Raw genomic sequence first — 13,100 nt, 5'->3', positions numbered from 1 at the left:
CCATCCTATCTAAAGCTAATTTCAAGGCTCTTGCCATTCACAGTAGATTTTTGTTTAGTCAGGGATTTTTAACTGAATAGTTATGCATCTGCGATGTGAAATTTTAAACTGCTTTAAATTTTTTTAATAAAAAAATATTATACTTTCTTGGTGAGATGATCCTAGAGGGAACTTTAGAAGCACTGGGATGGGGCAAAACAGAACTCTTAATAGGAATATTGGCTTTATTACACAGTTATTTGTTTATTCATACCCTGCCTTCTTCCCTGATGGGACTCAAGGCAGCTTATGGATAAAAACAAGAACCACTAATGTTCTTGTATAGACGCCAGGTGAACTTGCTATTAGGAAGAAGGCACAAAGATGCCATATTTATCCTATCCTTCTGCTGCATATTATTTAGACTGTTTTAAGTGGCTGGAATATAATAAAGGAAAGCTTTTAATATTTTGATATTATACTTACAGCTGCTCTTAAAAGGACATTTTAAAGATAGCATTTCTCTGTAATTCCCCATCTATTCACCAAGTATTTGGGAATGGGATGGGAAAAAACAAACAACCCAGAGAAACACAAGTTATTGCTTGCATACGGAAGAATCAGTGTCAAGGTAGTACTCAGAACTGATGTAGACCTCAGAAATGCAACAATTTATAGCTCCGTTTAAAGAGCTTTTGGTGAAGGGGAAGTGACTACATCAAAGCTCCCAGCAGGCAAAGCAATGCAAATAAAGTGTGAAAAAGAGAGTATAGCACAGGCTGGTGTTATGCCTTGTAGGCGAGATAACTTCCTAGCTTCAAAGATGCCAGCAGCTTTTAGTCAATATGAATTTGCATAACCTTTGGCTATCTAAACCCAACACAGTTTTCCTTTAGTGCTTATATTTGTGCCAGTGCACTTCTAGGAGCACAAAACTGTATTCCCATGTGTGCTGTAAATAGGCAGAGGGCGGGATAAAGAGGAAAGGAGAGTTGGTACAGCATGTCTCAGAGGGATGTGATTGGTGCAGGATAGAGGAAGTACACAGTTTCAAACTTCCAACATGAAATGTGAAGAAAAGGTGCAGGTACCGGTAACTAATAATAATGGTGGAGTGTTTTACAGAGTGTGGGAAAGAAGCATCTTTGCTAGCGCCCTGTTGTAAAGAGCTACACAAGTGCTTTTGCAGTTGTGATTCAGCAATTGTACTATTACATAAGCTATTTAAATTATTCTTTAAAAAGCCAACTAAGTGTTAACATAAAATGGAGTGGACACATAGGACAGTTCTGTTATGTCGCAGGCATTATCCAATGGGTGCCTGTGATACCAGTATCTTCACAACCAACATCTCAGTATCTTCACAACAGAAGCACTAACTTGTCTTTATGCTGCTAGATTTGGTGAGATTTCATCGATTTGTGGAGTTGGAAGGGCCCCTGTGGATCATCTGGCCTAACCCTCTGCAATGCAGCAATATGCAACTGTCCTGAACCTGTGTTTTCATTCACTGTTGTTTCATGCTTGCGTTTTAATATTTGCTTTTTTATTTTAATACTATTGTTAACCTTCTCTTGAAGGCTCCTTTTAGGTGGATGAAGCAGGGTACAAATTATCTCATGAATAAACAAGCCTGGAGGTAATGTGCCTGGATCCTTTGCAACAAGTGAACAACTGTATACTTTCTCTGCTTTAAGAAGCATTTACTCTATGGAAAACGTATTTTAAAAAGAAGAATACTCTTTCCTCCTATAATGAGACACGCACAAACTGTGTTTTCAGCCTCTGCTTATAACGTTTCCATTTATCCCGGACATTTCTAGCATGTCACTGGCCACTGTGTAATTCTGCGAGATCTGTTTTATTTGTATTTGTTGCTGTGTAAGAATTTCATATTTGTATCTTGTTGCACACTGCTGTAGTTAGTTTTTTTTTAATGAATCAGTTGATAAATATTCTGAATAAATAAATAAGTTGGGTAACCTAGAAATACTCATTGTTCGAAGACCAACACACAAAAGGTTTTGTGCAGTAAAGAACATGTATTTGTTCCTGCTAACAACAATTGGATTTGCACTCAGGTACTTTCTTACTTGGGTGAGCACAAGTCTTTGGAAGCAACTGCAAAGCTTCCAGTAAGGAAGGAATGCATAGCTGTTCTGGAAATCTGACAGCAGAAGGCAGAACATTACTTATTATTTAAATGTTCCCCAAAGTAGCTTTCTTTTCTGCATCATGTACAGCAGTGCATGCATTCCTGACTATATTTTAACATTGCCATTGGATTCCCTGTGAATTTACAGGAAATCCAGGAACCAAAGAATCATTATTTGACAGAAAGCCAATGAAATTGTATGTTTAAGTACTTAGTATGCCACTTCCACAATATTTGAACTTGCATGTGTTTTTGCAGAATTCTGCAATCAGAACATTTGCCATGCAAAAGTCGAAATCTTACTGAATAACAGCCAAGGTTTACTACACTGTGTGTGGCATATAGGAAATTGATTTTTTTTAATATGGTAAACGTCTCTTGATTTAGAACTGGGTTGATTCAACTGCACAATGCACATCTTAGGATAGGGCTGAACCCTGTGATTCTTTAGCATGTCTGCCCTGTAAACACCTCTCTCTTATGGGCTTCAACAAGTGGACTTGTGGTGCTACCAATACGTGGGGGTTATCAAAGAAGAATTTTCCTAGAGGCCTGTTTGCTATATATGCCTTAATTAATTTCTTCTCAAGTGCCCCTGGACTTTTATAAAGTCAAAGTTCAGCAGAGGCACACCAAGCGGGCACAGATGCCAGAGCAGTGAAACAAGGATGCACATGTAAAAATGGTTACATTAAGAACATCTTCTAGTGCTAATGAGAACAAACGATTCCATACTTGTATTCCTATAGATGACAGCTTCCTTTTGGGGATATTCTCCACCTTTGGCTCCTCACTTGTCAGGGTCCCCTTGTCGCTCTTCAAGGTTGCATTTTTCTGGGGTAACTCAGGAGGCTCCCTGGCTGGAGGCACAATGCTCCCTCTTGTCACGCTGGGTGGTCTGGTGCTGTCTAAGCTATCCGAGGAATTGCTCAGTCCCGACTGGCTGTTGACCTCGCTCTTGTGGTCCTGGTTGTCCAGGTAGTTGTCTTGTGCCGATTCGGTGCTGCTCTGCACGGTGACAGAGATGAACGGCTTTGAGGTGGTCCGAGGTGGGACTGGTGGCGGTGTCTTTTTATAGCCCACTAGGCATGCCGAACCTGCGACAGCGGCAGCGAGAAAGTGTGGAGGGAGAGAAGGGAAGCAGCAAAAACCCAGTGAGTTGAGAGAAAAAGCAAATTGGTAACAATGTTTAGAGAAGCTAACAAGCATAGATGCAGAATAGGTCAGCCTATGCACGGAGCAGCCCAAAGCACATGAATAGCCAGCACTACCCTGCTGTGAAATTCAAGAGGAACACCATAACACAGACTGGAAGATAATGGAAAAAGAGAGGAAAAACCCTCCAAAAAGCTATAAAGCAAGCCACACTTGAAAGGGGCTACACAGTAGTGGGGTGGAAGCCTGCAATTTTGCTTTATATAGAAGGTCCTGATAAAACCACCTCTTGGTGTTTGAACCCATCAGTGGAAAGTTTCAGTATCTTGACCAACCTGGCACTTGGACCTAGAAAATGAGAAATGCCACAGAAAGATGCTGTGAGACACCAGCCATGCTCACTTTTGTTGAAAAACAATATTTTTGAGAAATAAAGCTCTAGGCTTACTAATAGCCACGCAAATTCTGGAGCTAGAACAATGGGGCATTCCACAACTTTCTTGATGTGGAACTTAAACTTCATATAATAAACTTGCTATATAGTTTCAGTAAATAACAAAGCATTTGTAGCAGCTTAAAGACAAAAGAGCCTAATTGTGTGAGCGGAATGACTTCTATTTACTCAATGGGACTTTCCTCCCTCTCCTCCCTCCTGCGTGCCCCATGACCTCCTCAAATTTGCTCCAGAGGGTTGAGGGAACCTCTAAAACAGATTTAGGGGGCACATGGGTGAAGAGAGGAGGTGACGAATCCATTTTGATGAGGCCCAAGCTTTCATGGGCTAGAGTCAACTTTGTCAGGTGTCAGCTTTCTTTAGCAGTAACTACAGAATCTCTAGTATAGACATCTGATGAAGTGGAATTATAGTTCTTGAAAGCTTATACTTTAATAAAATTCCTAGTTTGAAGGTGTCACAATAATTCATTTTTTTTCTATAAAAAGGCAGCTCCTGTCAGAAAGCGATCTCACAAATAAGATGGACTTAAAAATAAATAAATAATGCCACCGACACATCCATATTCTGCCAGTTTTACAAGGACCTGGATCTAAGCTAACTGAAAAGTGATGCACATGTGCTGAAATTTGAGAGTTTAGTGCATACTTGTAGGTGGGTGTCGCTACAAGAGCTTATAAGGTGGATTCCAACTTCCTTTGGCAACAGTTACAGAATAGTTGGCATATACAGTTAACCTAACAATAAAAGTCTTTACTCCTATCTAGGGACTATATTAAAGTTACCTATATATTTTAAGCATGAAAACCTGTTTTTATTGTAAACCAGCTTCTTTGATTTTAATATTTTATGGTTTCAAATATGTATTTTGTATATTTTAAACAGGCTATGTGTATTTGAAATTATTTTAATCTTACTTTGTAAGTCAGCTCAAGCATTTTATATAGAAAAATGTAGGGTAAGCTACTGTTTTGCTTGTTTACTTCACAACTCTTCAGCCACTCAGTGGCCAACTCATTATGTATAATTATGTCTGAAGGCAGCTAACCTATGGTTTTTGTTGTTGCTGACTTGTTTCAATAAGCCACAGTTAAGATTAACCATAGTTTTTCCAGGTTCAGACGTAAGGCTAAACTATGGTTAGATGAAAACAGTTTCCTTCTTTGGCTACACTGGAGAAAAAATAGGAGAGGCAGATCATTCAAGCACAAGCCTTGCCTTTTCAACAATAGCCCATAATTTATCATTATGTCCAAACACAACCTCCTAATCCAGTTGATATGAAATACTAGCCCCAAAGTTGTTTTTCTCTGAAGTAGTACCAGAAGACAGAGATGAATAAAAGGAGAACATACTTGATATTGTTTGTAAGAAAGGTTTGAGTGTAGGCAGTTGTACACTCTGTGCTTCAGTCCACTGAAATATGTGCATTGCATGTGCATTGCGTCCTGATTCTCCCTCTTAACAGTTAACTAAAGCAGTCAGTGCTGACAGAAACAGAGTCAAAACAGGACTACAGAGAAACAAGAGGGAGTAAACTGTATACCTGGGGGAACCCCAAGACATACATTAAATTTATTGACCAATCCTGCCCCTACCCAAAGCCAGTCCAATGAGCATGCTCAGTAGCCACAGAATGTTGCATGTCCGTTGTAAAAGCAAAGGTGGAAAGGAAAGAACAGAATTATTTGCTAGGTGCAGCCATGGCTGCCTAGAAGGAATTCTGAATAGGACACACCTGTGAGAAGAACACACACTGCAATATTTTGTTGCAAGCCACACCTACTTGAAGCCCTCATCTTTTCCCTGGTCTGTTTTCAGCATTCATTAAAAAGCGACCTTGCATTACTCAAAGGGCACTTATTACAAGGACTTGCCCAGGCAGATTACATAATGAATACTGATTTTCCTCCTCATAATTAACTCTGAATAAATACTGTTTGTGGATGGTATTGAATATAAACTAGAAGAGGAGGAGGGAAATACACCTCAAAAGACTAAGGGAATTCTCACATTGGAAAATGGCTTTTGATAGTTTTGTTATGGATGTAAAGCATACACAACTCATCTGCATTGGAAATATTTCTCCTTCCTGGGATGTTAACATAAATAGCCTCCCAATCATTCCTGCTCTTTAAGCCCCAAATGAGCACCTAAAGAGGAAAAATACTAAAATTAGGAAGCCAGAAGTGACTGTCCTTCCTCTCCTCACAGAGCCATCTATCTTTCCTCAGAATAATCTGCTTCAGAGCCCCAGAGGACATGAGGCCACAAACCTGTGACAGAACAGCAAGAAAAGCATCTCAAACTTTTCATCAAAACATTAATGCCTAGCAAGTGTTTAGCTCAATACACAAGAGTCTGGTAAAATATGGTGTTCAAACTGAAACCTCGGAAATAATCACCCCTACAGTTTGTACATACATATATACAGTTTGTTCATACCATAGTATGAACAAATAATGGCTAATCTAATTAGTTTTATTTGTTAGCTATTCTCTAGCATTTAGTAGCTCAGAGGAGCACCTGTCTTATCCTCTATTTCATCTCTAAGTTCCAGAAGGTATCACCACAAGAAGTCAGTTATTGAGTAAACCTATGGTCTACTGCATGCAGTAATAGTCCATCTAGCTTTCTTTCGGGCAGCAGCGTTCCAACTTCTTAGGTAAAGGTCATGTGGAGTCTTCCTACCCAATATCCAGGACCTGGAGCTGCAGCATCAAACCTGGGATATTTTGCATGCAAAGCAGGTGATCTATTCTGCAATATGAAGTGTACTTTTAGCTGGAAACTGGGTGAAACATTACAGGCTCATGGGACGTTTAAAACTCACAGATTTCCTTCATCAGCACTTGGGGCCATAATGTCAGAAGCAACAGACATGAAGAATTAGTAATTCTGAATTCTTACTTTCTCTTAAGTTTAGATAAGCACAACACTAGACTTATTCCAGTCAAATGAAATTTTTTTTAAACCTATATAAACAGGTTGCTTACTTTTGATATATATGCTGCTTAGCTATCTGTCATTTTTCTGGCAACAGCTATTTTCAGAAAATAGCATTTCAGAAGTTGGTACCATCTATTTCGATTAATTATTTCCAGGCATTCTTGGTTGCCTCCAGTCTTGGCCAACATTCGAAAGATTGCTGGCAGCTGGCCAAGATTATTTGAATTTGTGTGTGAAGATGTTAAAAAAATGGTTTAATCTTTAAATAGCAGCGACTTCATATTAAACAAGTCAGCACAAGAATGCAGAACTAGTATGTATGTACCACACACCTTTTTTAAACAACAACAACAACCATAACCAAAGTTATATTTGCACAGTTCTTATTTTTTGAAGTGTTTTACTGTAGCAGAGAACAAACTGGCAGTAGAACTTGACTTTAAATCTAAAAGACTTGTTTGTTGCAAAGCATGGCAAGAACAATGCTGCAGAGAAAGAAATGGGCTTTTTATCTGGAGCCAAGAGCATCAGTCAGCTTATTGAGGAACATTTGTTTACTTGGGCAAGAACTCAGTCACTCACAATCCAGGAAGACAGACACAGTTATGTGTGATGCTCAGTGCAATGAATGAATAAATAAGGAACCATAATTGTTTCAAAACAATTGCTGACTTGCATTATTCTGTTCTACCCAGTATCACAAACCCTTTGAGTTTGTAATGGTGGATCACCAATATATTAAAAAGTAGAATGCTTGCGATTTAAACCAATCTAGTCCCATGGTGGAAGTGGGATAAAATCAATACATGGTTGACTATTCCAGCATTACTGGATGATTAATTATGATACCAGTTGAGTTCACTAGGTAGTGTCTACACTCTCATCCTTTATAAAGGAGGAACAGATACATGTTGCAAATGGGGGAAAGAGGAATTCAAAAAGAGCAATCCAAATAATCATAGGGATAGATTAATAGTTTAATCTTAAGCAGTCACCATCACACACAAAATGCAAACCAAGAAAGCACAAGCTACTCATTACTCCTGTGTAGTATGTGGAATGATAACATGGACATCTTGCAAAAGCTAATTTACTGATATCTCCTAACAGCAGTTTGATAACATGCAGTTGACTTTGTAAAATTCCTCAATCCAAAAGGGTATTGCAGTTTGATAATGAACTCTGTATCGTGCATTACACTTGAGACACAAGAATTTCAAGACATTCTGTCTCCACATGTGCATAGTTTACAAAGCCATGTACTATTTTACAGAGGACCCACTCACCTCTCCCCAAAAAGCCACACTGAAAGGAAACAAACTATCTAGTTTAAAGACGATGGTAGATACAAGAACAAACACGGCTACAAAATAAACTCTAATACATTTGGGTTATATGGTACTTCAAAAGGCGAAAATGTAAATTTCAGGATGTATGACATTCCAGAATAATTTCTCAGGGAACACATTGGGTATACATTATTGTGTATTGGGTAATGAAATTAGTAAAAAAGATGTGAAATTAGTTTTGTATGCAGTTACAGCAGCCAGAATTTTGCTGGCGCAGAAGTGGAAACAGGAAGAAATGCCCACGAGAGAAGAATGGAGAATGAAATTGATGGAATACGCAGAAATGGACAGACTAACGGGGAGAATCAGGAATCAAAGAGACCAGAAATTCACTGAGGACTGGAAGAAATTTACAGAGTATATCAAAACTGTTTGTGATGATCAATTGCTAATTGTTGGTTTTCAAGAAGCTCTGTGAAATATTGCTTTAAAAATATGTTATGATTAAGATTGGTAAAGTGCAATATAAAATTGAGAAATGTGAGATAAAGAGGTAAGACGGAGAATTGTCAGACATGCTGATGGAAGTCTAAAAGAATAATTAAGTGAGTATTGAATGGTTAATTTGGTATGAATTTATGCTGGAAAATTAATAAAAATATTAATAAAAAAACCAAAATAACTTTTTTATTGGGTTCATATCAAAATCTGACATATTCAAGAAGGAAGTTGTGAGTTTTAGGGCTGGACTTCCAACTTAATTCTACAAAATGGTCCATGCTTGATTGAATTGGCAAAAGTCTATTTAACAAGTTAAATGTAGCCCTTGGGCATATTCAGATTTAACAATGTGAAACCCATTGACCTAAACATATCACCTGCAAAAATACCAAATTTAGACTTTTCCATTTGAAGGGCCTGGGTGTCTTTTTTCCAGTGTTCCGTCTGTTCCACCCTAAGAATTATTTCATGCTCTCCATTAGACACAGCAAAAACACTGCAGAGTAAGCTGCACAATGGATTTCAAGCAAATTATTACCCTAATGGCAATTCCCTCAGTACTCACACAGGTAATATTAAGCCATTTTGCAATATTTGCCTCTTAATGCCCTCATCTGTAGAATTGTACAGTGTTTCACTAAGGCTGTGATCCTAAACACAGCTACTTGACAATAAATTCCATCAAGATTTGCTTCTGACAGGTGTGCAAACCAGTGACAAATCTGGTATAAGGTATTTGATTTCCTATGAGCTGCCCTTTGCTAAACCTGCTATTACAAGTTAAGATAACATAATGTGCAAGTAATGAGAGACTATTCAGAAGGTCACATTTCACATGGATAATTTGCTCATATTCGAGGAAAATGATAGCCTTCATTCTGATGGGACTGATTTCAGGGAATCTAAATGCTTGCTTGAGCTTGGAACAAACCCATGTACCTTTTAACCCCATGCCACCTTGCAGGCACTTTACTATTTTTTGCTGCAATGGCTTGGTACCCCTTTAACCAGATGCAGATTATTCAAAGATTTGGCTCTGCCTGCAAGTCAAACAAACAGGGTGCACCCTAAGCATTCTTGATTCCATTCATCTTTCAGTGAAGTGGATTGTTAGGCAACTGGTACAGAGGCTGGGAGACTTAATAGAACATTAGAATGCAAAGGTCCTCTTTATAATACAATGTGTTCCTTGTAGCAACCACCCACAGAGATGGATACAAGGTGGCAAGTGCTTAAAAGGTGTGCTGGGTTTGTTGTGTGGTCTAAACAAGCTAGTGTTATATAATGTACACTGAGTTTCTCTTTCCATGTTCTTCCATGCACCATGGCAGAAACATTCATTTGAGCCTTGCCCATGAAACACTCAATGCAAGTATGGTACATCTGTAATAGAGAACAGCAATTCATTAATCAAAAATGATTTCTAAAAACTATTTTGGAAGGCACACAAAATTGGGTTTAGATTTAAATAAATGTTTCTATGGCAATAGCTACTCTCTCAAAATAGAATTTTATTGCTTACTATGAACCACAGGAATGATTGCAGCTTTCTAAATTTAGACAGGGGACTAAGATAATCAATTCCATTTTAGAATAATCCATATTTTTTCAGTGATGAAAAGATCTCTGCTTGTTCAGCCTTTGAATGCCTGAGCCTCTACTGAGAATACTGCCCAAAAAGTCTTTAAATATATTTTAAATTCATTAATTATCTGCAATATGCAGCACCTTAAAAAAAAAAACAAACCTGTTCCCCAAAGCACATAAATGAGATGCAGAACTGGTGACGTTTGCCTTTGTACAGGGCAAAGCTGCAAAAATTGTTTGCTTCTGTTGCTACAACATCAAAGGAGGAATAGCAATCAGTATGTAGCCCAAGACACCTCTATTCCCAATTAGTGATGACAGCAGTTCTAGAAATTGTGATGACAGCACAGAGCATAGCTAACAAGATTCTGCGAGAAGCAAAGAAACTGGGAATATATAGATGAAATACTGGGTTGGATTCCAAAATCCAGTCAGTGGAGTTGTGCTGATGTAAAAGGCACCACTGGTGTCTGTAATGCAAATGGAAAGGAGGCATTGTACTGACAATTCACCCCCTCCATTACAGCCCCCCCCCCCATCACCTCTTAAGCTGTGCTGGAGGGTCCACCAACCTTTCAAAGCAGATGGGTTCAAGGGGTGGTGTTGATAAAATCAGTGAGAAATAGCACCTAGCACCTTCCATTAGTTGATCCTCCACTGGATCAAAGACCAGTCATGGAAGGAGTCCTGTGAATGAAAGGGCAGCTTTGGATCCATTCTGCTATATAACCTTATCCTTCCCCCACTGCAGCCCACCATCTCATAAGTTCCAAATGGATGAGAAGATTCAACAATCCCAAGCAGCAGAATACAAGTCAGTTTCTTTAAATCCATTTTTTTCCATTTTGCTATGCTAACTAATGTTGGATAATGGATACGTTTCACCTTAAGGCAATTGGCAACATCTCCTCATTTTTGGAACATAAGATCAATAAATTCTAATACTTATAAAAGCTTCTCTTCTTCTAGCTTTACAGGCAACATACCGTATTTTTCGCTCTATAACACGCACCCAACCATAACACGCACGTAGTTTTTAGAGGAGGAAAATCTGTAGGCATGCCACCCGTAGGCATTCCCTCCATAACACGCACAGACATTTCCCCTTACTTTCTAGGAGGAAAAAAGTGAGTGTTATGGTGCAAAAAATACGGTATTTTATTTTCCTCTGGGAGCTCCCACAATAATTTCATCAGCCTACAAAAGGCACTGACCTACATTCTGCCTCTCCCGTTGCTACGGCCTATATCAGGTTTCTTAACAGCTAACTCTTATTTCGGCTACCTTGATTTCTTTTTCTGGAATGTCTATTTGTCATTGTTTAAAAAAAGAGAAACAAGCCAGCACTTACGAATTATTCCCAAGGAAGTTGGCCGCAGGCTAAGGAATATTCATAGTAAATCTTTGTTTCTATTATCAACACACCTATTTTCATCACTTTGGAAGAAATGCCATATCAGTATTATTTGGGGGTGGAGGTTATACCTTGGAGTAGATGGTGGGCGGTGCAAGTGTAATTTCTGTATGAAGAGGGATGCATGTAAAGAAAACCAGTGTGGCGTAGTATTTAGCAAGTGGGACTAGGAGTGAGGAGACCCAGATTCAAATCCTCTCTCAACCATGAAGATCACTGGGTGCCTTTCGGACCAGCTGTTCTCCATAACATTCCTTGGAGGTTGGTCAGGCTGGGAAAACAACATAGAGTAGGAGGTGGGCAGAAGAAGAAAAGGCCTCGAGCTCTTTACAGGAAGGGCATCATAAAATTGTAATTAAGTAAAATACTGTCCATCTACAGTAAAATGGGCTGGAAAAGAAGAAAGGAAAGAACTGGGAGCTTGCTTAAGAGTGTGCTCTTGATTCTTTCATTTTAAGTTGGGTACCCTGATATTATGGTGATGTCATGCGACTGACAGGTGGATGGTGCCACCCACTTGTCAAAATAGCCACAGGGGTGGGGGAGCCCTTCTGGCTCACCGGCCAAATCCTGTTCCCCACTGCTGATCTAGCTCTTCCTCCATCAGTGCTAACACACACCAATGTGATCTTTTAATGCATAATAGCAGTGAGCTGGCTCTTTCCCAACCATGAGTCACTCTAAACACAGGATGAAAGAAGCTTCACTTGGATGCCCTGAAAGGAAAAGAAAAGCTGCTGGAGGGAGCTGATGTTTTGAGCAGTTACTTACAGGATATCATAATTCGCTCGATGAACTCTACTCAGCTGATTTCAATGTCCTCTACAGCAGGTATCTTTGACCTTTTTAGACTCATGGCCCACTTTTAACCCAAACATACATTTGGGAACCTATTTCTTTATATTTTACCATATATTTGCATGATAGTAGTACCGCTGTTGTGACCCACCTTGGATCAGGCTATGACCCACCAGCCAAAGACTATTTCAATCAGGACAGTGTACATTTTGTATTGACACTCCCCCCGCCAACAAACCCTTCATGTGAATACAGCTGTGTGGTGGTGTTGAAACCTGTAGCAGCAAAACCAGAAGCCTTTATCTGCTCCAACTGCAGTAAAATATGTCTCTTCTATATCTGTCTCTACAACCACAGCAGGTGCTGAAACTCTCCAAATGTTTGACTTTACCCACAAAGGTGCACTCTTCCATAGTCTCCCAGGTAAGACGTACGCCAACAAAGATTGTCCCAATTTGCTTTACCAGCATTTTAATTGTTCCTGTATTTTCCTTTTCTGCATTTTTCCTTCTGGGAAGAGAAGTCTTTTCTTATGGAAGGCCAATATAGAAATTTGAAATAAATATTTAAAAAAATTGTTTGCCCTAACTAGCAGAAGTTAAGAGTTATGCAGAGTAATGACACCACAACTCCCTCCCCCCAAGAAGTATGCTTATCACCCAGTCAAATTTGAAAGCTGTGAGTGGCTCAAGGTCACCAAATGTGCTTTGTAAACTTGAGTGAGGGTTTGAACCCTGGTTTCCCAACACTCTAACCACTACACCACATTGGCTCCTAGGCCAGTGGCAAGCATCCCCTTCCTAGGTAAGGTGCCCAGGA

General features: G+C 39.3%; 2 protein-coding genes across 8 annotated transcripts in view; one reads left to right on the top strand and one right to left on the bottom strand.

Moving 5' to 3' along the window:
- Positions 1-13,100, top strand: part of TGIF2 (TGFB induced factor homeobox 2) — a 377,907-nt gene that overhangs the window by 31,210 nt on the left and 333,597 nt on the right. The gene's annotated exons all lie outside the window — the stretch shown is intronic.
- The window catches only part of DLGAP4 (DLG associated protein 4), a 330,460-nt gene that overhangs the window by 8,104 nt on the left and 309,256 nt on the right, over positions 1-13,100 (bottom strand). For 6 of the 7 annotated variants that reach the window (XM_081867584.1, XM_081867586.1, XM_081867585.1 and 3 more), the window contains one exon: positions 2,870-3,231. In XM_081867584.1, coding sequence (XP_081723710.1) covers positions 2,870-3,231 — 362 coding nt within the window. Of the gene's footprint in view, positions 1-2,869; positions 3,232-13,100 lie in introns of those variants that run through there. The other variant, XM_081867590.1, reaches the window with a different exon arrangement.

This window comes from Podarcis erhardii (assembly GCF_964252035.2).
Source record: "Podarcis erhardii genome assembly, chromosome: 6".
Classification (NCBI taxonomy): Eukaryota; Metazoa; Chordata; class Lepidosauria; order Squamata; family Lacertidae; genus Podarcis; species Podarcis erhardii.
The sequence above is the reverse complement of the archived record's forward strand: the minus strand, read 5'-3'. Positions and strand labels throughout refer to the sequence as shown.